General features: G+C 34.8%; 1 protein-coding gene across 2 annotated transcripts in view; it reads left to right on the top strand.

Annotated features, from left to right (window-relative positions):
* The window catches only part of cdc42se2 (CDC42 small effector 2), a 73,642-nt gene that overhangs the window by 45,686 nt on the left and 2,399 nt on the right, over window positions 1–25,557 (top strand). For both annotated transcript variants that reach the window (XM_073830059.1, XM_073830060.1), the window contains exons 2-4: window positions 469–742; window positions 19,038–19,139; window positions 20,780–20,899. In XM_073830059.1, coding sequence (XP_073686160.1) covers window positions 689–742; window positions 19,038–19,139; window positions 20,780–20,881 — 258 coding nt within the window. In that variant the 5' untranslated portion in view covers window positions 469–688 and the 3' untranslated portion in view covers window positions 20,882–20,899. The remainder of the gene's footprint in view (window positions 1–468; window positions 743–19,037; window positions 19,140–20,779; window positions 20,900–25,557) is intronic.

The raw sequence follows: 25,557 nt of genomic DNA on the forward strand, positions 1-25,557 counted from the left end.
ATGACCTCAGGTTTTTGCTCTGATATGCATTTTCAGCTGTTAGTCCTTTTCTGAGAGGTGTGTGCCTTTCTAAATCAGACTCATTCAAATGAATTTGCCACAGTTTAACTCCACTCCAAGTGTAGTAACATCTAGAAGCAATATGAATGATCCGGAGCTAAATTTCGAGTGTCCCAGAAAAGGGTATGAATACTTATGCAACGGGATCTTTTCAGTTTTTTTTATTTATTTTTTTATAAATTTGCACAAATGTTAAAAACCTATTTTTTGCTTTGCCGTTATGGAGTAGGGAAGTGTAGATTGATGTGGGAAAAAAGTAATTTAAAGTAGTTTAACATTAAGGCAGCAACATAACAAAATGTGAAAAAAAATGAAGGGGTATGAATAATTTCGCAAGGCACTGTATCTGTTTCCCATTAGGCAAACGCTGGTGTAAATAATCTGACAGCATCTTCTTGTGTCCTGCAGGTCTGAGTGTCTGCTAAGTGGACTGAGCCATAAACAGGCTTCCTGTCTGGATCTCTGCCACTGCTCTCTGGATCCTGACCAAGTCCGGAACCTCAGGCAGAAGAACTCCGCCGTCATCCCAGATCGGAGCTTTGGAACGTCAGACTTGTGCCCCGTCCAGAAGCGCCAGAGCCCCTCAGGGCCCACGGGCACAGCGGCACTTTAGGACTGTCTGCTAGTCATGAGTGAATTCTGGTTGTGCTTCAACTGCTGTATCGCCGAGCAGCCGCAGCCGGTAAGAGGAACAGTGCATGTTCATCACCTCCAGGCATCAGACCACAGAAAGCAGGAAGAAATCACTTTGTTTTCATTAATCACCTGCTCAAGTTTGTTCCTGTTCCCCTGCTGGGTTCCCAGTAACCATTTTCGTTGAAAAACAGCCATCTGTTTAGACTTTTCTATACATTTTTTTACTATCAAGTCCAATTATAATGTTAATTGACCATATGCATGGATTACTTCCTTGTTTTAGACAAGCCAGCTCAGTCATTTCCACTCAGCTGTAGTGTGCTGCAATAGTAGTGTACTTTGCTCGATTTCTCTACATAATCCATTCACAATCGAAGAAAAGTTTTGTTTGTCTAAGAGGACCAAATGTCCATGTATAGCTTTTCAAGAATGACAAACACGAGTTAAAAAAAAAAAAAGTGAGTAAATCGGCTAAATATGCACAAGTCTTTGACAGTAATAACGGGACGAACATCTGACAAGCTGAAAAAAGAGCTGTGCATTAAATTATTATTACTACAGCAGTAACAAGTTAAATATAGTTCAAAATAAAGCTTAAAATATGTAGTTATTAAATTATATAAAACATTTCAAATTCATATTGAGTGCATTATTTAATTCTTATACCATTCATATTTAACTTATTTAATTTGTAGTGAACTATATATTAGTATTTAAATAATTCACCCTTATAGGCAGTTAGTGTCTGAGCTTAATGACTTTCTGCACTTGCTAAAACTTTTGGAATTCGAAGATCAGGCTAAATTTAACTTCTGGGAAACATGTAAATATCTTCTGTAGCCTCTGAAAGGCAGCACTAAATGAAAATAATATAATATTTTGGCGAAATAAGAAAAATGTACACATCTTCATTGTGTTCAAAAGTTTTCACCCCCAGCTCTTTATGCATGGTTTTTCCTTCTGGAGCATCAGTGAGTGTTTGAACCTTCTGTAATAGTTGCATATGAGTCCCTCAGTTGTCCTCAGTGTGAAAAGGTGGATCTCAAAATCATACAGTCATTGTTGGCAAGGGTTCAAATACACAAAAATGCTGAAAACCAAAGAATGTGTGGGACCTGAAGGATTTTCCTGAAGAACAGCAGATAGTTTAACTGTTCAGGACAAACAAGGGACTCATGAACAACTATCACTAAACAAACAAACCTGTGGATCATTCAGGGAACAACACTATATTAAGAATCAAGGGTATGTAAACTTTTGAACAGGGTTATTTTTATAAATTCAACTATTATTTCCACTTGGTTTGGCTTGTTAGCTGCTGGTAGAGCCGTTTTTGCTGTTTGGTTTTATTAGACTTTATGAAAATTTATAAGCAAAATAAGACAAAACAGGATAGGTAACAGCAGTTGCGTGTGTGTTCATGCGCATCGTTGTAACAGCACATATTTCAGCACACACACATCTGATTTATGCTCATCTACAAGCATGTGTGTTTGATGAGTCTGTTATCCTTGGCTGGAGTCTCAGCTCTGCTTGGATGTGAATAATTTTGCCCTTTTTGCCCCAGCCATTTTTAATCATCACACATTCTGGGAGATGTCGGCTGTCACAACACATTATGGCAGAGTTTGTCTCTGCTCAGTTAATAAGGCTGACAAGATTTATAATAACAAAATACATCAGCCCCAACAGACATGCCACATCTTCACATAACCAATAAAGGGTTTACTGATAAGATGGGTGTGAGGAAATCTAGTTTGAGACTGTTTGCCAAGTTTAACCTGGGTACAGTTTGTCAGGGGTTTATAAAGTACCATACCTAAGTAAAAGTGCAGATATCTTACCAGAAAATGACTTTGGTAGAAGCTGAAGTCACCATTTACAACATTACTTGAGTAAAAGTCTTGAAGTATGTGATATTTATTGTACTTAGGAACATAAAGTATTTTTTTAATCTTAAATGTACTTAAGTATTGAACGTAAAAGTACAAGTAAATGCATTTTTTTTTTCGCAATTGCGAGTTTATATCATCCATTTCTGAGAAAAAAACGTCAGAATTATCAGTTTCTATTGCAATTTTTGACTTTATTTCTCAAAATAGTTTTATTACCTAATTCAGTTTATTCAAAGTTTATATCATGCATTTGTGACTTTATTTCTCCGAATTGCGAGTTTAAAGTCAGAAATGCATGATACAAAATTGCAATTGCAAGTTTAAAGTCAGAATTGTGTGATATAAACTCTCAATTCTGAGAAATAGTCACAATTTAGAGTTTATTCAGAGTTTATATCATGCAATTGTGACTTTATTTCTCCAAATTGCGAGTTTAAAGTCAGAATTGCATGATATGAACTCACAATTCTGAGAAATAGTCACAATTTAGAGTTTTTTCAGAGTTTATATCATGCAATTGTGACTTTATTTCTCCAAATTGTGAGTTTAAAGTCAGAATTGCATGATATAAACTCTCAATTCTGAGAAATAGTCACAATTTAGAGTTTTTTCAGAGTTTATATCATGCAATTGCAACTTTATTTCTCAGAATTGCAAGTTTAAAGTCAGAAATGCATGACACAAAATTGCAATTGCAGGTTTAAAGTCAAAATTGCATGATATAAACTCAATTCTGAGAAATAGTCGCAATTTAGAGTTTATTCAGAGTTTCTATCACGCTATTCTGACTTTAAACTTGCAATTCTGAGAAATAAAGTCGCAATTGCATGATATAAACTCTGAAAAAACTCTAAATTGCAACTATTTGCAACTATATCACGCTATTCTGACTTTAAACTCGCAGTTCTGAGAAATAGTTACAACTTTATTTCTTAGAATTGCGAGTTTAAAGTCAGAATTGCATGATATAAAATCGCAATTGCAAGTTATATAGTCAGAATTGCGAGTTTAATATCAGAAATGCAAGATACAAAGTCCTGGGAAGAAAGCCTGGGAGTTTATATCCCGCAATTCTGACATTATAATCTGCAATAGTGCGTTTATATCTCACAGTCAAAAAAAAAAGAAAAAAAAAGTCAGATTTGCCAGTTTATATGACTCAATTCCAAGAAGAAAAGTCAGAATTGTGAAATAAAAAGTTGCAATTACCTTTTTTATTTTTTACCCAGTGGCGGAAATGGTCTTCCAGAATATTTGCCAATGTTTACAACTAAATTGTAAATAAAAAAAACATTTGACTTGGGTTTGACATGGTCAGTATTCGAATAGTTAGCCAGATCTCTGCTTAGGATCATCTGTAATGATGTGTCATTATATTCAGCGATATCCACATCAACACCACAGACTTTATTAAGGCTTCAAGCCAGTGTTAATCATTCAGTGATGTCCCTCTTTGACGAAACACTAACAGCTGGTGTTAAAGAATGTGTGGATGCTGTTATTCAAAGGCATTTATATTGTTGCACGGCGTTGAATAAAGGCTGACCAGCATGAAATGGAATGAGGAGGGAAGTTTTCATTAAATGAAAGTCTGTAAGGATCTTCTAAAGAACATGGAGCAGGTTCAGGAGGATTTTGTGAAATCGAAATTTGTCTTTTGGTCACATTTTCTCTGAACAGTTAATGTGTTGAATACTTTAGTTTGGAGTTGTATAAGCTGAAAGATTTGCCACCTTTGGCCTTTTAAAGCTAAAGCATGCAAGGAATTTCAGACTTGTGTTATTACAAGCACTTATGACGTTTGACCGACCGGTGATTGAAATGATTGCCCACGTTGTCCACTGTATAAAATGTACACCTACTTCAACTTTAAAAATTAAGTTTGGTTGCTGCCATAAATTAATTATAATCAAATTAGCCGTGCAAGTCATTTAAACGCAACATTCAATATTAACCCTTGTGTGTCGATTGAAAAAAGTTACACATGTCCATAGAGGACAAAAATTTCCATGTCCATTGAAGCTTTGAAGCATTTTTTATATCAAATATATATTTTATAAAACATTTTGAACTCAAATATTGATAGAAAATCAAAGCCATACATCTAAGCAAGTTGTGTGCCAAATTTGAGGTTGATATCTCAATAAAATAGCTTTTAATAAGATTTTGTTTGGGTGCATTTCCAGAATGTTTCCAATTGACTCTATAATAGACTATAATATGCATAAGCAGAAAACAGGAATAAAGCAAGTATCTGCTTTACATGCCAGACCTGAGAAAAATGTCACCATCTAGTAAAAAATACTAAAAGATTTAATTTAAAAAGCCTATTAACAAATACTGCATCATTTTATATTTAAATGGCCCTAGGAAACATTGCAGTTTAATGGGTTTCAATGAGGACATTTTTGTCCAAAATTGTGCGTCAATTTAAAAAGGTAACACATAGGTTCATAGAGGACAAACATTTGAAGCTTAGGAGTACAGACTTAAGTTTGGTCTCATTTTAAAGAAGTCGCTTGGCAGATTATTGTTGAAAAAGTTGTAAAAAATTTAAACCAAAAAAGTTTTAGAAGTTTAAGTGCATGAAAATGATTTATGCACTTTTTTTATATATCAAAATATAGAATTTATAAAACATTTTGAACTCAAATATTGATAGAAAATCAAAGCCATACATCTAAACAAGTTGTGTGCCAAATTTGAGGTTGATATCTCAAAAAAAAAAAAAAAGCTTTTAGTAAGATTTTGTTTGGGTGCAGTATCAAACTTTTTGCAGTACCATCCAACTGACTCTATAATAGACTATAATATGCACAAGCAGAAAACTAGAATAAAGCGAGTATTTGCTTTACATGCCAAACTTGAAAAAATGGCACCATCTAGTAAAAAGTAGTCAAAATTTAAATTTTGAAGCCTTGCCAAACAGAATGAAAGCCTACTAACAAATACTGCATCATTTTATATTTAAATGGCCCTGGGAGTAAAAATCGACATTTTAATGGGTTTCAATGAGGACATTTTTGTCCAAAAGGTCCTGAGAGGATCTATTTTTGTACCTAGTGTAAAATAGATTTAAAGGAAATTAGGATGAAATATTAAAATTGCAATAAAATACACATCTGAGCCCAAATTTATGCAGTCAGCATTAACACAGGCACAATTATGAATGTCCATAAGGTTGCACAAGGGTTAAGTCATGTGGAAACTGAAACAGACAATATTATTAGCATATAGACGGTTTATTAGTACTTAAAGGAGTCATATGTTTCATATTATTTTAATATGTTCCTTGAGGTTTACTTAACAAAGAAATATGTCGAAAATGATTATTTTCAACCCTCATTCTGACCCTGTTTTAAAGGACGGCTGGTCAGTAATTGGCCACTGTTATGATTGGCTAACGTCACTGCATAGGAAACAGTATCAGTGTCCCATCCCCTTGCAATTGCACGTAAGTGTTTTGACAAAATGATCAAAATAAAACATCAAAATAATTTACTTACAGTTTGTGATGCAGCTGCAGTCAGATCGAGTACCGCTTCGCCTTTCACTTCAACTCCATTTGTCCTATTGACGACAGATAAAAGCATGTGGACTGTGTCAGAAAGCGAATGTGCATCTGTATACCTCAGATCCAAGTGAGTCAGTTTAGGAGCCTGATTTAAATAAAGGCTTTGTTTAAATGAGGAGGACATTTTAAGGCGAGACACTGCAGGGTAAAAACATTAACTAATAGATATCTCCTTACTTAGTTGACTGATTACTTTGATAATTGCAAACATTTTTTGTATTACAAGTTTTCTGAAATGTTAGGTTTTAATATGCAAATGAGGCATTCTTTAATGAAATATGCGCTCATTTGCATACATTTCTAGTGCAAAAATCTAAACACTGGATGAAGTCAAAAGTCAAAATTCTTGTTTTTTTTTTTGTTTGTTTGTTTTTTACATATTAGAGTTAAATGTTTTTACAGAGGCAATTTTGGGTCTCATTTTGTCACTCCATAATTCAGAAAATACTTAGAACAGCCAGAAAACGGTAGATTTTTTTGTACAGTTTTTTGTTGTATAAAATGTTGTATAAAATCAAGCAAATTATATATGAACAAATCCCTCTGTAAAACCTTCAGGATATAGAAATGTAAATGTAAAAATGTAAAGTTTGGTGTGTGTAAGAGCTACTGAAGTGGAGATTTGTGGCTCAGTGTAGGTGATAAAACTCATTTTAAGAAAAAAGGGCTTTAAAAATATGTATTGTAATTGAAATCTATTGACACAAATAGATAAAGTGCTATAAAAGAAACACTTAAAGCTGTCTTTCGGATGTTTTTGCAGGATGTTTTAATGGTACAAAGACCTCTTACTGTATGCCAAAAGATCAAGGCAAAAAAAAAAAAAAAAAAAAAACTTTAAAAAGCACATATTAATGGCTTATTCTGCATTTTAGATGTCTTAGTCTGACCTGTACCTAAACCTAAAATGTCATAGTTAATAGTTCATCAATAGTGAGAATTGGACCTTAAAATGATTAAAAGTTATTTTCAGTATTCGTTTTACATAAATAACAACATTAGTGCACAAGTTTGATGCTGAACTTCAGAAGTTGCAATAAGGGCGGCTGATCTCAAATCAGGGTGTAATTTAAGAAGATGGGTGCTTATTCAATTAGGTCACATTTTCCCCAGACTGAAGAGACTGTCCTAATTATGACTGTCATCTGTCCTGAGACGATTGAGGAAAGAGGATCTATAAACACCCCCTGCTTAAACAGCAGAAACAGCTTCACACAAATAGTTTCCTCACTGGAAACACATACAGGAGACTCAACTCACAACTGACAGAGTTGTCATTAGATATCTACTTTTGTTGAATTGGTATTGTTGGTATATTGGTATTATATATAATATTGAGAAATACTGCAATTTAAAATAACTGTTTCTATAAGTTGTTTGCAATCACAAAATCATTTTTCTCAACAGGAATCAATAGGGGAAACTCAAAATGCCTGTTTTGAGTTGTTTAAGGAAATCGGTCAAACCTAGAAATTTCATTTCGTATCGTGTATGAGAATTTGCTGTTCATAAGGAGGACAACGCAAGAAATTGACTGAAAGACGCAGAGAAAAGTGGCTCTCAGGAGGAGAGTTGGATAGTGCTTGTGTGTGCAAATGGTTTATAAAAGATATAATAATATTAAGATATAAACAAATATATAAATAGATACAGGGTGAGACCGTGAGAATTCACTCAATGCTAAATGCCACACATAGACACAGTGTAAATAAGATATTATATTTGAGCTTGATTACAACGGAGCCTTGTGAGATTGCGATAAATTGATTTAATGACTTTTTAGTGACTATGGAAGTGATATTTGTTCGCTTTACGTGCTGCTAACAGGACCAATAGACAAAACCCCTGTACAGCAGTAGTTAGGAGTGACATATACAGTGCCCTCCACTAATATTGGCACCCTTGCAGCCTAACAGTTCTGAGTTTTCTCCAACAATGTCTAATGAGTTTGGAGAACATCTGACAAAAGATCAGAGACCATTCTTTCAAACAGAATCTCTCCAGATTCTCCAGAATCTCTCTCTTCCCAGCTTCATGTTGGTGCTTCTTCTCTTCAGTTTCTACAGGGTTCAGGTCAGGGATATGGGACGGCCATGGTAGAAGCTTCATTCTGTGATCAGTGACACAATTTTTGTGTTGATTTTGATGTTAGTTTTGGATAATCGTCCTGCTGGAAGATGCAACCATGACCCATTATAAGATTTCCAACAGAGGCAGTCAGGTTTTGATTTTATATCTGCTGGTATTTGATAGAATCCATGACGCCATGTGTCTAAACAAGATGTCCAGGACCTCCGGCAGAAAAATAGGTCCACAACATTAAAGACCCAGCAGTGTTTTTAACCGTGGGCATGGGGAACTTTTTTATCCCTGTCTGCACCAAAACTATCTGGAGGGTTAGCTGCCAAAAAGCTAATTTTTAGTTTCATCTGACCATAGAAGCCAGTCGTGAAGTTCCAATCATGTCTGACAACTGAATATGCTGGAGTTTGTTTTCGGATGAGCCAGGAGGATGTTTCTTGAAACCCTCTTAAACAACATATAATAATGTCAGGACTGTTTGATCATTTTATTTTAGGCTTTCTGACCCCAAGACTCTGCAATTCTCTGCAATTCTCCAACTGTGATCCTTGGAGAGTCTTTGGCCACTCCAACTCTCCTCCTTATCGTGCATTAGGGTGATATAGACACACGTCCTCTTCAAGGCAGATTTGTAACATCTTTAGTTGATTGGAACTTCTTAATTATTGCCCTGATGGTGGGAATGGGGATTTTCAATGCTTTAGCTCTTTTATTACAGCCAATTTTGATTTTGTGAAGCTCAACAAACTTGTTCTGCACATCAGAACTACATTCTTTGGTTTTACTTCTTGTAATGGATGATTAAGGGAATTTGGCTTTTGTGTTCCTCATATTTATGATCCTGTGGAACAGAAAGTCATGACTGGACAATTTTATACTCCTAGCCACCCTGGTGTGCTAAAAAAAAATTTATATTAATGGAAATATCCTTCAGAGATATTTTACTTAGACACATTTCTAAGGGTGGCCAACGTGAACTAGAGAAAAACATTTATTTCATAATGAGATGTCCCCCTCAGTTTCCATTGTTTTACTTCAATGAAAGGTTAGAATTTTGTGAATTTTTCGAATAAAACATCTAAAGGATAAACAATGCAGATTTTTTTCACAGTCACCTTTGCTCTTATTTACCAAGGGTGCCAATATTAGTGGAGGGCACTGTATCCTCCATGCTTCATATAAATGTGGGAATCACTTTCGAAATTGTTTGCAATCAGGCTTACTTAGCTTATATTTACAGCCTTGATGGTAGGCAACTATTTCAATTTGGTTGAAAAAATCCTCTTCATAACAAAGATCACAATCCAACATATGTTGTGATTTTCTGTTTATACTTTCCTCTTGTAATAGTGTCTAAACCAGTACAGTACAGACTGTCCTCCGTTTCATCCATTATGCATTTCTCACTTTTCATTTTTCATTATGCAAATTCCAAACTGATTATAGCCTAGAAAGCGAGCAGATAGTGCTTTCATATAGTCACTAAAAAGCTGTGACTCAGTTCAGTTTCGAAATTACAATATAATATCTTACACTGTCTACGTGTGCGTTTAGCATTGAGTGAATTCTCACTCTCACCCTGTATTTATATATTTCTTATTAATATCTTAACATATTATTTTCTTAACCATTTGCAGACACAAGCATTATCCGACTCCTCTCCCTTTTTTTTTTTTTTTTTTTTTTTAGAAAAACTGAGGCCTAGTGTCCTCTACAGAGGACATAGAAATAAAATATGAATAAAATATAATTTTTCAAAAAAATACTAAATTCACAAATCTTTTTTTTCTGGGTCTCAGGAAGATATTTTAAATAAAAAAATTATTTTAAATAGTACAATTATTTCCAAATTTGACAGTTTTTGCTGTACTTTGGCTCAGACACATGCATGCCTGTTGAGCAGAAGAGACTTTTTTAAAAACCATTAAAAATCTTACTGTTCAAAAACTTTTGACTGGTAGTGTGTCGTACAGCGTCAGAAACTCTGTGGCCCAACAACTTCCAGTTTGCATACATCAATGTGTTAGAATTATAGGACTTTTGAGTAGAATCAGGCCTAAAGATGGTATTTTAGAAAGGCAGCATAACCTTCTGCTTTGATGCTTGTCTATGATGTTTTAAAATGTGTCAAAGCGCTACATCCTGAACAGATACTTAATGTCCAAATGCACAGTTTAGCCTTCATTGTGAGTTAAAAATGTGTGATAAAACGGAAGGTGCGTAATTGGTGACCTTTCTCTGCTGTGCAGTTCCTCACAGCTGACTGCCGTTTGGAGCGATGTTGTGAAATTGCAGTAATAAGAGGTTTTGTCCATTATATTGATTTCTGCTGACAGCTCCTGCGCTCCTAACAACTCGCATGATCCCAAAACTATTAGTACAGTTAATACAACCACATGCAGTTTGATGGTTGATCGAAGAATTGAAAGCCAGGGATTTAGAGTTGCAAACATATATAATATAAGGCCACTTGTTTTATTTTGAAATATTGCAAATGAGAAATGATTTGTTTCACAGCAAATGTACAGTCAAACCAAAATTTATTCAAAATGTATTTATTATTATACCTTCAACATTGCTCACATTATTAGTTTATTCACTATAGTTTAGAAAATGGTAATAAAATATGACAAGAACTCAGAGTTAAACACAAATTCATCTTGATAATGTCCGATAACTTTGATAGAAATGTAATAGATTACAATCAGCCAAAAATTCACAATAGTTCACTGTATGAAATATTTTTGGGTATAATATGCCACAGTTTACTTTATTTAGCTATCCTCACTTACATAAATTAACTATACTGCCCTACAAAGGCAAAGTGCAGTAACTACGCCAACACTGAAATGCAGAAAAATGCCTTTAAAGTTTTTACACCATATATGGTATTAGTTTGGATTTTGTAGTTACTGCGATTTTGACAAAATTGAACCAGGAGACTTTACCACAAGACAAAATAGTTGTCACAAAGTCCATTTTAAGCCTTAACTCAATTTTGACCAAATGTGTAGTTACTGTGCTTTGCTTTTGGAGGGCAGTATAGTGCCCTGGACACACTAGTAAAAAAAAATATAAAAAAATATACACTGCCACTTAAAAGTTTGGGATCAGTAAGATTTTTAATGCTTTTTGAAGGAGACTTTTCTGCTCACCAAGGGTGCATTTATTTGATTACAAATACAGAAAAAACTGCAATTTAAAATAGTGGTTTTCTATTTTAATATACTTTAAAATATAACTTATTCCTGTGATGCAAAGCTTATCTAAACTGTTTTTGTTTTGTAACCTGTGATTCTTTGATGAACAAAACGTGAAAAAGAACAGCATTTATTTAAAATAGAAAACTTTTGTCACAATAAACACCTTGTTTAAAGTTTGAGGTCAGTACATTTTTTCTTTCTTTCTCTCTTTGAAAGAAACTAATACTTTTATTCAATAAGGATGTGTTAAATTGATAAAAAGTGATAGTAAAGGCTTATATTGTTAGAAAAGATTTCTATTTTTAATAAATGCTGTTCTTTTTAACTTGTTATTCATCAAAGAATCCTGAAAAAAGTATCACAGATTCCAAAAAAATATTAAGCAGCACATCTGTTTTCAACATTGATAATAAAAGCAATAAGTCAGCATATTAGAATGATTTCTGAAGGATCATGTGACACTGAAGACTGGAGGAATAAATTATTGCAATAATATTTCATAATGCTACATTTTTCTGTATTTTTAATTAAATAAATGGAACTTTAATGAGCATAAGAGACTTAAATTGTTAAAAAACATTAAAATCTCATCCCAAACTTTTGAGTGGCAGTGTATCTGGTGTCTGAATAATTTTTGGTTTGACTGTAAATGCTTGTTACTGTCACAAACGAGCAGGTGGTGATGTAAAGGAGAACCGGAAGAACAGAATTATAAATGAAAACACTTTAATTAAACTAAACAAACAGAAATCCAGGATAAAACAGAAAAACGTAGAACATGGAGCGGCGCAAAACAAAACAGAAGTAACGTTAATCATCGACAGACAAAGGGGAGTGATCAGACACAGACACTGAAGACAGGGTGTGGTTACAAACGAGCAGACGAAAGGGAAATACATATATGGGCATGACTAAACCAATATAGGCAAAACCAGAAGGGGGAGACAAGGACTAAACAGAACAGAACAGGACAAAACACTGACATATTCCTGACAGTTACAATCTTAAAAATAAAGGTGCTTTGAAAGGTTCTTCACAGGGATGTCATAGAAGAATTTTTGGTTCCACAAAGAACTATTCAGTCAAAGGTTCTTCAAAGAACCATCTCTTTTTTACCTTTTTATAATCTGAAGAACCTTCTTTCGCCACAAAGAACCTTTTGTGAAACAGAAAGGTTCTTCAGATGTTGAAGGTTCTTTATGGAACCATTTAGACAAAAAAGGTTCTTCTATGGCATCGCGAAGCACCTTTATTTTTAAGAGTGTAGTGTCATTTTATTTTAATTTTGAACTAGTACTGTGACTTTTATAATGAATAAATCCAGTGTGGCCTGTTACGATTTTTTCTCTTGGTATTTAATATCAATATTCTTTTGAAAAGATGTATTTCATGAGCAGTGTTGGGGGTAACGCAATACAAGTAATGCAAGTTACGTAATAATATTACTTTTTCCAAGTAACTAGTAAAATAATGCAGAACTTCTTAATTGACAAGAAAATATCTGAGTTACTTTTTCAAATAAGTAACATTTTCACACTCAGAAGGAGGCAGAGACATGGATATGTGTAATAACAGTGTGGTAAGTTTATTGATCAAGATGATAATGTTGAATATAAACATGAAGCAGTAAAAAAAAGTCTTAACTGAGTAGTACTTGAAAACACAGATGGTGAAATCCAGGGGAGCAGGCAGGAGCACAAAGTTCGTAGAGGGGAAGTTGGGTCTGGAGGAACGCAAGGCATGTGATCCGTAGACCAGATGAATAGCAACTGAACAGTCCAGGTATATATAGGGCGTGGTGATGGCAATCAGGTGAGTAATTAGAAGTCAGGTGAGTTGGAGCGGATGGGTGGAGTTTCGGGAGGTGTGGTTTGAAGGGGTGACTGCGGTAAATGCCTGACAAACACCAGTTACTTTCTCCCCCCATTTATTGATTAAAAGCTCTCCTGTCCCCATGTTGAGAGAAATTGTGAGTAAGATGTTACTTTAGTTCTAGAATAAATGTGAACATGCATTAATTCATCTCACTGACTAAAAAAAAAAACAGATAGAGTATTCCTCAAAATGAATAAAAACTGTGAAATTCAACGCAAACCTGCAATAATTAAAATGTTAAATAATACAAATATCCTTTATGTATTTAATCCCATTTTATTAACCGATGTCTTTGCTGCCGACCTTCGATGATCCAATTCATCCATGCTAATAAGCAAAAATTACTCAAGATAATCTAACATTTGTTTTCCTTTTTTATTGCTGAAGAGTTGACATTTTTTCTTCTGCGGTCTACTGTACAGACGTAAATTTACTTTTCTCTAAGCCTGAGGCTTTTGGTGTGAAAAGGCTTTTACATTTGACAAAAATACAACTTTTTATATTAAAAACAAACAAGATTTAAAAAGTAACGCAAAAGTAACGTAATGCATTACTTTCCATAAAAAGCAACTAAGTAACGTAATTAGTTACTTTTTTAGGGAGTAACTCAATATTGTAATACATTACTTTTAAAAGTAACTTTCCCCAACACTGTTCATGAGAATAATTAGCTAGTACAGAACATTGTGTTGCCAATGGTCACATATTAAATTAAAATATTTTAGAAGCTTATTTAGTCAATGAATAACAAGTAAATATGACCTTTTTTGTCAGATGGGCTTAAAAGAAGCTTTAAAAAGCCTTCTGAAAACACGTTGACATTCTTTAAATGCTTCAACTGTTCTCTTTTGCGGTACACAGGAAAAAAAAAACAGGTTAAAGGCATAATGTGACACAATGTTGTCAGAAATTACATTTTTGGTGTCCTTTTAAGGCGAGACACTGCAGGCAAAAACACAGTTTTTTCATGCACTTGTCAAGTTTGAGATTTTGGGCTTTTTGGTGTTTCATAAAGAGTTTTTTCAGACTAGTGGAAAGAAAACATCCAAAAGACACTGTTAAGAGTTTCTTTTATAGCACTTTATCTATTTGTGTCAATAGATTTAAATTACAATCCATATTTTTAAAGGCCGTTTTCTCAAAATGAGTTTTTTCTTCTACTCTTTGCCATAAATCTCCACTTCAGTAGCCACTTCAATTTTTATTCCTGAAGGTTTTTACAGAGGGATTTGTTCATATATAATTTGCTTGATTTTATACGTATATGTAAAAATATATATATATATATATAATTTTCTGTCTGTTCTAAGTATTGAGTGACAAAATGAGATACCCAAAATCCCCTCTGTAAAAACATTTGACTCTAATAATTATGTAAAAAAAATTAAACAAGAATTTTGAAACTCACTTCAGATTTTTGTACTAGAAATGCATGCAAATTAGCGCATATTTCATTAAATAATGCCTCATTTGTTCCCGTATAGAGAGTAGCATAAGCATGTGGTGAGTATATTGATCTAAAAGTGTTTTCTACAGCTGAAGCTCTACAGGTTTCTTCAATGCAGAAGCAGTGAGCTGTGAAATGCCTTCTCCTCAGTCACTGTCCAGTTGTCATAGCAACTGCAGGATGTCATGTCTGACTTGATACTGAGTAACAGAAGAGTGAAGGTTTCTGTCGATGTCTGGCACATTAAGAGCAATCATTGACTTTTAATCTGTTTAGTGAATGAGCCACAGCCAAGGATTCCCCCTTAACGTTGTATTGACTGAGAGGCGTTTAATCACATAACCATGTATTAACTCTACGTTTAAATGCTTGATCGAATTTAATTTACAGTGTGCACTGATTTGTAGTGAGGTCATGTGGCAAATATGTGGCATCGTATTCAGACGTATCAGTGAATAATGCTGCTGTTATTGCATGGGTTTTGCTGAAAAACTGCTGTAAGCATTTAATGCACTCTGCAAATTACCATATTTTTAGGATATTTTTTTTACACTGTAAATAAAATATAGAAACATAATGTATGAGTACACTCTGAAAAATAAAGGTGCTTTAAAAGGTTCTTCACAGCGATACCATAGAAGAACCATTTTTGGTTCCACAAAGAACCATTCAGTCAAAGGTTCTTTAAAGAACCATCTCTTTACCTTTTTATAATCTGAAGAACCATCTTTCATCACAAAGAACCTTTTGTGAAACAGGAAAGTTCTTCAGATGTTAAAGGTTCTTCTATGGCATCGTGAAGCACCTTTACTCAGTGATGTTTTATGGATTTATTAAATGAGGAGGCTGGGTTTGAGCTTTTTTAGGCTAAACTCATTTTATATTTCAGTTATTTCACAGTTTACATTCTTTGATAAATTCTGACCATGGGGTGAAAATGCTCTGCTCAAATTAAAATGGTTGCAGTTCCTGAACCCTTTGATACTGATACTGGTATCTTTAAAAGATTTCTAATTCACAAAAACATTCAAGTTTCTAAAAGTTCATAATGGCAGTATATACATAATTCATATGCAGTGGTGTAATAACAAAGTAATAATACTTCATTACAGTACTTAAGTATTTTTTGGGAGTATCTGTACTTTACTTGAGTTTTTATTTTTCAGCCTGCATTTACTTTTACTTTACTCCACTACATTTCCTAATTAAAATGTATACTTTTACTCTGATACATTTCCCTGAAGCAAATTCGTTACTTACTACAAAATAGTCAGAAGTCAGGATCTCAGTCAGAATTGCGAGATGTAAACTCACAACTGTGAGAAAAAAGTTTTCTTTCTTAATTTTGGAAAAACTGTATGAAAAAAAATTCTCACAAAAGTATTGCATTCTATCTAGAAAGTGTTTGCTCACAAAAATATTGCCTTTCCCTCAAAAAAAAATTTGCATTTGCATTACAATTTAGTTTTCTTTCACCTCTTTATTTCCGTCACAAAAGTTTTTGTGAGCAAACATAGTTTATAAACCTATAATAAGTCAGAATTGTGAATTTTATATCGCAATTCTGAATTTTTCTGAGATAAAAAGCCGAGATAAAAAGTTGAGATAAAATTCACTATTCTGACCTTTTTTCTCGCAAATTCAATTTGTATCTCACAAATTCTGACTTCTTTTCAGGAAATTCTGGCTTTTTTCCCCAGAATTGCTTGATAAAAAAAAACTCAATTCTGACTGTTTTTCTCCGAATTGGATGATATAAACTTGTAATTGCCAAAAATAAAGTAAGAATTGCGAGATATAAACTCAGAATTCTGACTTTTTTTTCTCAGAAATTGATGATATAAACTCACAATTGCGAAAAAAAAAAATGTGCATTTACTTTTACTTTCAATACTTTTACATTTAAGTACATTTAAGATTTAAAAAATGCTTTTTGTACTTAAGTATTGTCAGGGTCGTGTATTGGAGGTGAAGTGGTGGAGATCCAAAGAGAAGCCGGGAAAACGGAATACAAACAAAAACACTTTATTTAAGAAAAACAAACATAAATCCGGGAGCAGATGGAAAACACGAAGTAACATCATCGACGGACACTGGGGTGTGATCAGACACAGACTTAAATACACAGAAACAGGGGTGAGGTTACAAACAAGATAACAAGGATAACGAGGGGGAAATACAAATATGGGCAAGACTAAACCAAAATAGACAAAACCAGAAGGGGGAGACAAGGATTAAACCATATGAATGGGAAACATGGGGGGAAAACACTGGGAAGACAGAACAGAACAGACTAAATCCTGACAAGTATCATAAATATCACATGCTTTAAGACTTTTACTCAAGTAATATTCGAAATGGTGACTTCAACTTCTACCAAAGTCGTTTTCTGGTAAGATATCTGTACTTTTACTGTAGTATGGCTTTCAGGTACACCACTGTTCACATGAACATAACAGTTTATTCAAAGTCTTCTAAGGAGATTTAATCACTTTATATGATGATAAAAAGTGATAAAAAGATGTTAAACCAATGAGGTTTTGGTGGAATTAACTTTCATTGGAGGGTTAGAAATCTCAAAGGTGAATAAAAGTCATGGAACGACATGAGTGTGAATAAATGATAGCCGTTTTTGTTTTTTTGGCCAATTCTCGCTATTAACAAACCATTAACTATGACTTTTGCCTCAATAAACTCCTAATTTGCTGCTTATTAATAGTTAGTAAAGTAGTTGTTAGGTTTAAGTATTGGTGAGATTAGAGATGTAGAATATGGTCATGCAGAATATGTGCTAATAAATGCTAATAAACAGCCAATATGTTAATAATAGCGTTGTTAATAAGCAGTTAATGGTGAAAATTGTTCACTATACTAAAGTGTTACCCTATTTTTTCCACAGTTTACATTCTTTAATTCATTTTGAAAATGGAGTGAAAATGATCTGCTCAAACTAAAATGGTTGGTGTTTCTGAACCCTTTGATACTGATGGTTTCTTTTGAAGATTTCTAATGAAGTCTGAGAGTTTTCTGCCCCTCACAAAAACGTTCAAGTTTCTGAAAGTTCATAAAGGCATTGCATGATTCATATAAAAATAACAGTTTATTCCAAGTCTTCTAAGGAGATTTAATATGATGATAGAAAGTGCTTGTTTTGACACTTGAATTAAAACTAATGAGGTTTGGTGGAATGAACTTTGATCAAAGGTGAACAAAAGTCATGAAATGACATGAGTGTGAATGTGTTTTTGGTCATGCTTTATTTTAAAGTCCAATTCTTGCTATTAACAGACCAACTATGACTTTTGCCTCAATAAACTCCTAATTTGCTGCTTATTACTAAGTAAGGTAGTTGTTAGGTTTAGGTATTGGTAAGATTAGAGATGTAGAATATGGTCATGCAGAATATGTGCTTTATAAATGCTAATAAACAGCCAATATGTTAATAACAGGCATGTTAATAATCAACTAGTTAATGGTGAAAATTGTTCACTATACTAAAGCGTTACTCAATTTTTTTCCACAGTTTACATTCTTTAATTCATTTTGAGCATGGGTTGAAAATGATCTGCTCAAACTAAAATAGTTGCTGTTTCTGAACCCTTTGATACTGATGTCTGATACTGGTTTCTTTTAAAGACTTATAATTAAATCTGAGAGTTTTCTGCCCCTCACAAAAACGTTCAAGTTTCTAAAAGTTCATAAAGGCATTATGTACGTAATTTACATGAACATAACAGTTTATTCAAAGTCGGAGATTTATTCGCTTTATATGGTTATAGAAAGTGCTTGAATTGATGGTTAAAACAAACTGGTTTTGGTGGAATTAACTTTCATCGGAGGGTTAGAAATCTCAAAGGTGAACAAAAGTCATGGAACAACATGAGTGTGAATAAATGATAACCGTTTTTGGTCATGCTTCATTATAAGGCCCACTTCTTGCTATTAACAAACCATTAACTATGACTTTTGCCTCCTAAATAAAGTCATAATTTGCTGCTTATTAATAGTTAGGATAGTTGTTAAGTTTAGATGTCGAGTAGGATTAGGGATGTATATGGTGATGCAGAATATGTGCTTTATAAATACTAATTAACAGCCAATATGTTAATAATGGGCATGTTAAAAAGCAACTAGTTAATGGTGAAAATTTGTTCACTATACTAAAGTGTTACCCAGTTTTTATTTTTGTGTAAATTAACTTTAGTCAATAGTTGTATAAACTTGTCCAGATGTGTATTCAGCTATGTTTGTTTGTTATTCTGCAGAAGAGGCGGAGACGTATAGATCGGAGTATGATCGGCGAGCCAACTAATTTTGTCCACACGGCCCATGTAGGCTCTGGAGATATCTTCAGTGGCATGAACTCTGTAAGTACAGCTAATGTTCGATCCAGAATCACATCTCACTGTAATTCAGAGCCATTATTCCTCCAGCAACGTGAATCCAAATGTGACCCTCGACCACAAAACCAGTCTATTGCAACAAATATTCCTGTACCATTTAAGACAAACAATGCAAATACACAATCATGCTAGAAACATGCTAGCAACTTGCTAATAATGCTAACAACAAGCTAGCAACTTGCTAATCATGTTAGAAACAATATGAAAAACCAGCTAAAACCAGCCTAGGCTGGTTGGCTGGTATTAGCTGGTTTAAGCTGGAAGTGGCTGGTTTTAGCTGGTCTCCCAGCCTGGTCAGGCTGGTCTTAGCTGGTCAGGCTGGTCTTAGCTGGTCAGGCTGGTTTTAGCTGGTGGTTTACCAGCTTGACCAGCTAAGACCAGCCTGACCAGCCTGGCCAGGCTGGAAAAGTGGCCAAAACCCCTCTAAAACCAGCCTGCCGACCAGCTATGACCAGCTAAAACCAGGCTGGTTGACCAGCTAAAACCAGCCAACCAGCCTAAGCTGTTTTTAGCTGTTTTTTTCCCATGCTAGCTACTTGGCAATCATGCTAGAAATTTGCTAATCATGTTAGAAACAATCTGGCAACATGCTAGCTACTTGGCAATCATGCTAGAAACTTGCTAATCATGTTAGAAACATGCTAGCAACTTGCTAATAATGCTACAACAAGCTAACAACTTGTTAATCATGATAGAAACATGCTAGCAACTTGCTAATCATGTTAGAAACAATCTGGCAACATGCTAGCTACTTGGCAATCATTGCTAGAAACCTGCTAGCAACTTGCTAATAATGCTACAACAAGCTAACAACTTGTTAATCATGATAGAAACATGCTAGCAACTTGCTAATCATGTTAGAAACAATCTGGCAACATGCTAGCTACTTGGCAATCATTGCTAGAAACCTGCTAGCAACTTGCTAATAATGCTAACAACAAGTTAACAACTTGTTAATCATGTTAGAAACATGCTACCAACATGCTAGCTACTTGGTAATCGTGGTAGAATCATGTTAACAACATGCTAGTAACATGCTAATCATGCTAGAAACATGCTATCTATGTATCAAACATTAAGCTTTTAAAACTACTTTACACGTCAAACTATTTCAGATTGAAAAGCCTCAAACTTTTAAAACTTGGAAATATTTTTAAACTTCTTAATCTTTTTTAAACTGTTCAAACTTTTTAAAACTTTCTGGTCCAGCTTTCTCAAGCCAACTTCAACTTCTTTTTATCTAGTTCAAATTGTTGTGTCTTACCATATTATTTTAATGTATTATCTTAATGATGAACACACTGCTTTGTAGTGCAAACAGTTTACTGCAGTTATTCTTCTTCTCGTTATTTCCCTATAGCGACTAATGAACCAGAAGTCTCACCCATAAGCTTACTTCCACATTGTAGAAAAAGGTGGATAGGATTACATGAGTGTATTTGATAATGTCCGCTATGACTTCAGACACCACTACAAATGGCTGCCCCTCAAATACTGCATAAATAAAGCTATAGGGATTGATTTCAGACATCTCTAGTGTGCATACTAATTGGCTGTAATGCAGTCTGAGTTGATTTTGTTGTAATCCTATGAACTGTGTCCAGGTGAACTCAATTCAGAACCAAATGCAGTCAAAAGGAGGCTATGTAGGAGAGGCCATGTCTGTTAACGTACAGATGCAGCTGGTGGATACAAAAGCAGGATAATTCGTGTTGTTGGAAGGGGTGAGTAAACCAATCTTTACTTTCGACTGTCTATGGGCTGCAATAACAGCATATTTGCTGTAATATTAAGTTGCAGTTGCAGATAATTGTGGCCTGGTGTGGTTTAGTGCTTAAAAATTTGTCCTGGAATCTAAAAGGTTATAAGTTTGTGAGATATTTTACAGAACTGAAGCTCTTGTTTATATGAAACTACAGTGCCTTGCAAAAGTATTCATACCCCTTCATTTTTTTTCACATTTTGTTTTGTTGCAGCATTATGTTAAACTGCTTTAAATTACTTTTTTTCCACGTCAATCTACATCTCATACACCATAAAGACAAAGCACAAAACAGGTTTGTAACAACTTTGCAAATTTATTAGAAATAAAAAACTGAAAAGATCCCGTTGCATAAGTATTCATACCCTTTTCTGGGACACTCCAAATTTAGCTCAGGAGCATTCATATTGCTTCTAGATGTTACTACACTTGGAGTGGAGTTAAACTGTGGCAACTTCATTTGAATGAGTCTGATTTAGAAAGGCACACACCTCTCAGAAAAGGACTAACAGCTGAAAATGCATATCAGAGCAAAAACCAAGTCCTGAGGTCAAGATAACTGCCTGTAGAGCTCAGTGACAGACTTGCATTAAGGCAATGATCTAGAGAAGAGTTCAGAAAAAAATCTGCTGCATTGAAGGTTGACAGAAGCATTATCCATAATGGAAGACGACTGGAACAACTAGGACTCTAGAAAATGTCTGCCAGCCCCCATCCAAGCTGACAGAGCTTGAGAGGTGAAAAGTTGAGGCAAAGAATGGCAGATAATTGCCAAATGCAGATGTGCAAAGCTTGTCACATCAGACCCAAAAAGACTTGAGGCTGTAAAGGTGCTTCAATTATGTACTGAGTTAAGGGTATGAATACTTATGCAATGTACTTATTAGAGTGTTTTATTTTTAATAAATTTGTAAAATTTGCAAATCTGGTTTTTGCTTTGTCATTATTATGGTGTATTGAGTGTAAACTGATGTGGGGAAAAAATAATTTAAAGCAGTTTAACATAATGCTGCAACAAAACAAAATGTGAAAAAAAAATGAAGGGGTATGAATACTTTTGCAAGGCATTGTATAAAATATCTATACCCATAACAGGGTCAGAGCCATATTTAGATCAAATCAATATTTGAAATGAAAGGTTTCAAGGTTTAATGACAAGCTAATAATTAATTAAATCATAAAGATGTAAAACTAAAGTACATAATTTTGAACAATTATAATAAAACACTTATTTAAAAAAGAGATGTTTGTTTACCTACATGTCATGAGACCAATGACAGAGAACTGTGAACATGAAAATGTGAATAACTTATTTTCTTAAAATGTCAGGGAGGACATAAAGTAAATATATTAGATGAAAGCTGACAAAAATGTAAGTATGGTTAACCTACTGAGTGATAATTCAGTAGTCTAATTACAATTGTTTTAAAATGTAATATAATCTAATTACAAGTACTTCATTTTTGGAATCTGATTACGTAATCCAGATCACATGAAATCTGTTCACTTCTTATTATCACACACAGAGAGCACAGCTGGCACCCTCTGGTGGTGAGGAAGAAAACCAGCATTAAACATTAACAATTTACAAGGCATTGTCAGAGGTGCAAAAAGTGAAAATACAGATACTCAAATAAAAGTACAAGTATCTGGCCAAAAACAAAGTACAACTTTAAATTGTCCTCAAGTGTTAAAAAAGTAGAAGTATTTTTTTTCTGACGGACATACAGACGTATGGTTAAAGGGAGAGAGCGAAACAAAACACAGTTCAGATACATACAGTCAAGCCCGACATTATTCATACCCCTGGCAAATTCTGACTTAAAGTTACTTTTATTCAACCAAGTTTTTTTAGACCGGAAATGACACAGGCTTCTCCCAAAAGATATTAAGATGATGTACAAGAGGCATCATTGTGGAAAAATTATTACTCATCTTTTATTTACATTTGAACAAAAAGTGGCATGTCCAAAATTATTCATACCCTTCTCAATAATCAATAGAAAAGCCTTTATTGGCTATTACAGCAGTCAAATGCTTCCTATAATTGCTGAGCAGCTTTTTGCATGTCTCCACTGGTATTTTTGCCTATTCATCTTTAGCGATGAGCTCCAACTCTTTCAGGTTGGAGGGTCTCCTTGCCATCACCCTGATCTTTAGCTCCCTCCACAGATTCTCAATTGGATTTAAGTCAGGACTCTGGCTGGGCCACTGCAAAACCTTAATGTTTTTGTCTGCTAACCATTTCTTCACCACTTTTGCTGTGTGTTTTGGGTCGTTGGCGTGCTGAAATGTCCACTGGTGCCCAAGGCCAAGTTTCTCTGCAGACTGCCTGATGTTGTAGTTGTTGAGAGTTTTGATGTATTGCTCCTTTTTCATGGAGCCGTTTACTGTGATTAGGTTCCCTGGTCCACTGGCTGAAAAACACCCCCAAAACATTAGGTTCCCACCACCATGTTTGACAGTGGGGATGGTGTTCTTAGGGTTGAAGACTTCTCCTTTTTTACGCAAAATGAAGGCTATATCATTGTGGCCAAACAATAACATTTTTGTTTCATCTGACCATAAAACAGAAGACCAGAAGTTCTTCTTTGTCCAGATGAGCATTTGTAAAGGTCAAGCAGGCTTTTGTGTGCCTTATCTGGAGAAGTGGTGTCCTCCTTGGTCTGCGTCCGTGGAACCCAGTGGTGTCCAGTGTCCGTTGGACTGTCTGCCTTGAGATGTTGCCACCAGCAGAGCCCAGATTCATCAGGATGGCCTTGGTGGTGTTCCTTGGATTCTTTTTTACCTCTCTCACTATCCTCCTGACCAGCACAGGTGTCACTTTTTGGCGACCACATCCTCTGAGATTTTTCACAGTGTGGAACGTCTTGTATTTTTTAATAATACTTTGCACTGTAGCCACTGGAACTTCAAAACATTTAGATATGGTCTTATAGCCCTTTCCTGACTTGTGAGCAGCCACAATGCACAGCCGCAGGTCCTCAGTGAGCTCCTTTGTCTTAGCCATGACTGTCCACAAACCAACAGCAGAGAGCTTCTGTTTTTCACCTGTTGAGTTGATTAAAACAGCTGTTCCCAATGAATCAGGGTAATTAGGATGCTTTAGAGCAGCTGGGACTATTTGGAATGGTATAGAACTTTGGATTTTCCCATAGACTGTGACAGTTTGCAAAGGGTATGAATAATTTTGGACGTGGCACTTTTTGTTCAAATGTAAATAAAAGCTGAGAAATATTTTTTTTCCACAATGATGCCTCTTGTACATCGTCTTATTATCTTTTGGGAGAAGCCTGTGTCATTTCCGGTCAAAAAAAAACTTGCTGGTTGAATAAAAGTAACTTTAGTTACTCTCTCTAAACATTCTGCTGCTCACTAAATATTAGTGATGTGACATTTGACACCGAAGCTTCGAAGCTTGTATCAAAAAAGCGAAACATCTCACAGTGAATCACTGTACCGGAGCTTGATTCGTTTTGTCCATAACCACGTGACCTGTGACGTCCGAAGCTTCGTTTTCGCGCACAACCACGTGACTGCTTCATATTCTGATTCAAATAACGTGAACCCCTTGTGCAAGTATCAAGTGTCATACACTTTTTGTCAAGAATAAATCATAATACGAATAAATGTGTACATGTGTAGTTTTGTGCATATCCATTTTGTAGTTATCCTTGCTTCACAAGCACTTCTAATTAATACTAATATTAGTCAAAATTATTCTTAATTTACTTTGGACATATATGCCTACATGAACCATGCTTATACTTGTATCATTTTATTAAAATGTTTATTTACAGATCAATTCTAGTAAAATTACTGTTTTTCTGACACAGCACAAATTGATGTGTTTGATGAAACTGTTAAAAATCGCTTTAAGATCTGTGACGCGAAAGCAACTTTTTCCACCTTTGTCCACAAGATGTCATTAGTGTGCAACATGTTGAAAAGCTTCGAGTAACGAACCTTTTTATGATACAGTTGATGGGAAAGCCTCGGTGCTTCGAAAAGCTTCATTTTCCCATCACTACTAAATATGTTTTGTGAGCAGTGCACGTTTGGAGAGAGTGGGGTAAGCAGTAATAACCACCAATCAATCAGAGCGATTTTGAGCATAAAAAAGCTGATTGGTCGAAAATATGTTAAGGACCAATACATATCCTCCAAATACATCTACATAAACCCGCGCTTGCTCTGTCTCATATGCACGCACTCACTGTCACGATCTAATGCACTTGTTAATGCCAGAACTTTAAAAACAAATACCGGAATGCAAAAATCCAAAATCCCAAAAATGAAAATTTGATGTTTATCTGCTTACCCCCAGGGCATCCAAGATGTAGGTGACTTTGTTTCTTCAGGAGAACACAAATGAAGATTTTTAACTCAAAGCAGTGCAGTCTGTTAGTCATATAATGGCAGTGGATGGGCACCAAACCTTTAAAAGTTAAAAAAACATGCACAGACAAATCCAAATTACACCCTGCGGCTCGTGACGATACATTGATGTCCTAAGACACGAAACAATCGGTTTTTGATGATGAGCTCGTGCTCAGGACAGTTGGACGTGGCTGTGTATCAAAGGTAAAAAATGATTTAAATACTGTACAGTTTCTCGCA

The sequence above is a fragment of the Garra rufa genome, chromosome 23 (genome assembly GCF_049309525.1).
Source record: "Garra rufa chromosome 23, GarRuf1.0, whole genome shotgun sequence".
Taxonomy (NCBI): Eukaryota; Metazoa; Chordata; class Actinopteri; order Cypriniformes; family Cyprinidae; genus Garra; species Garra rufa.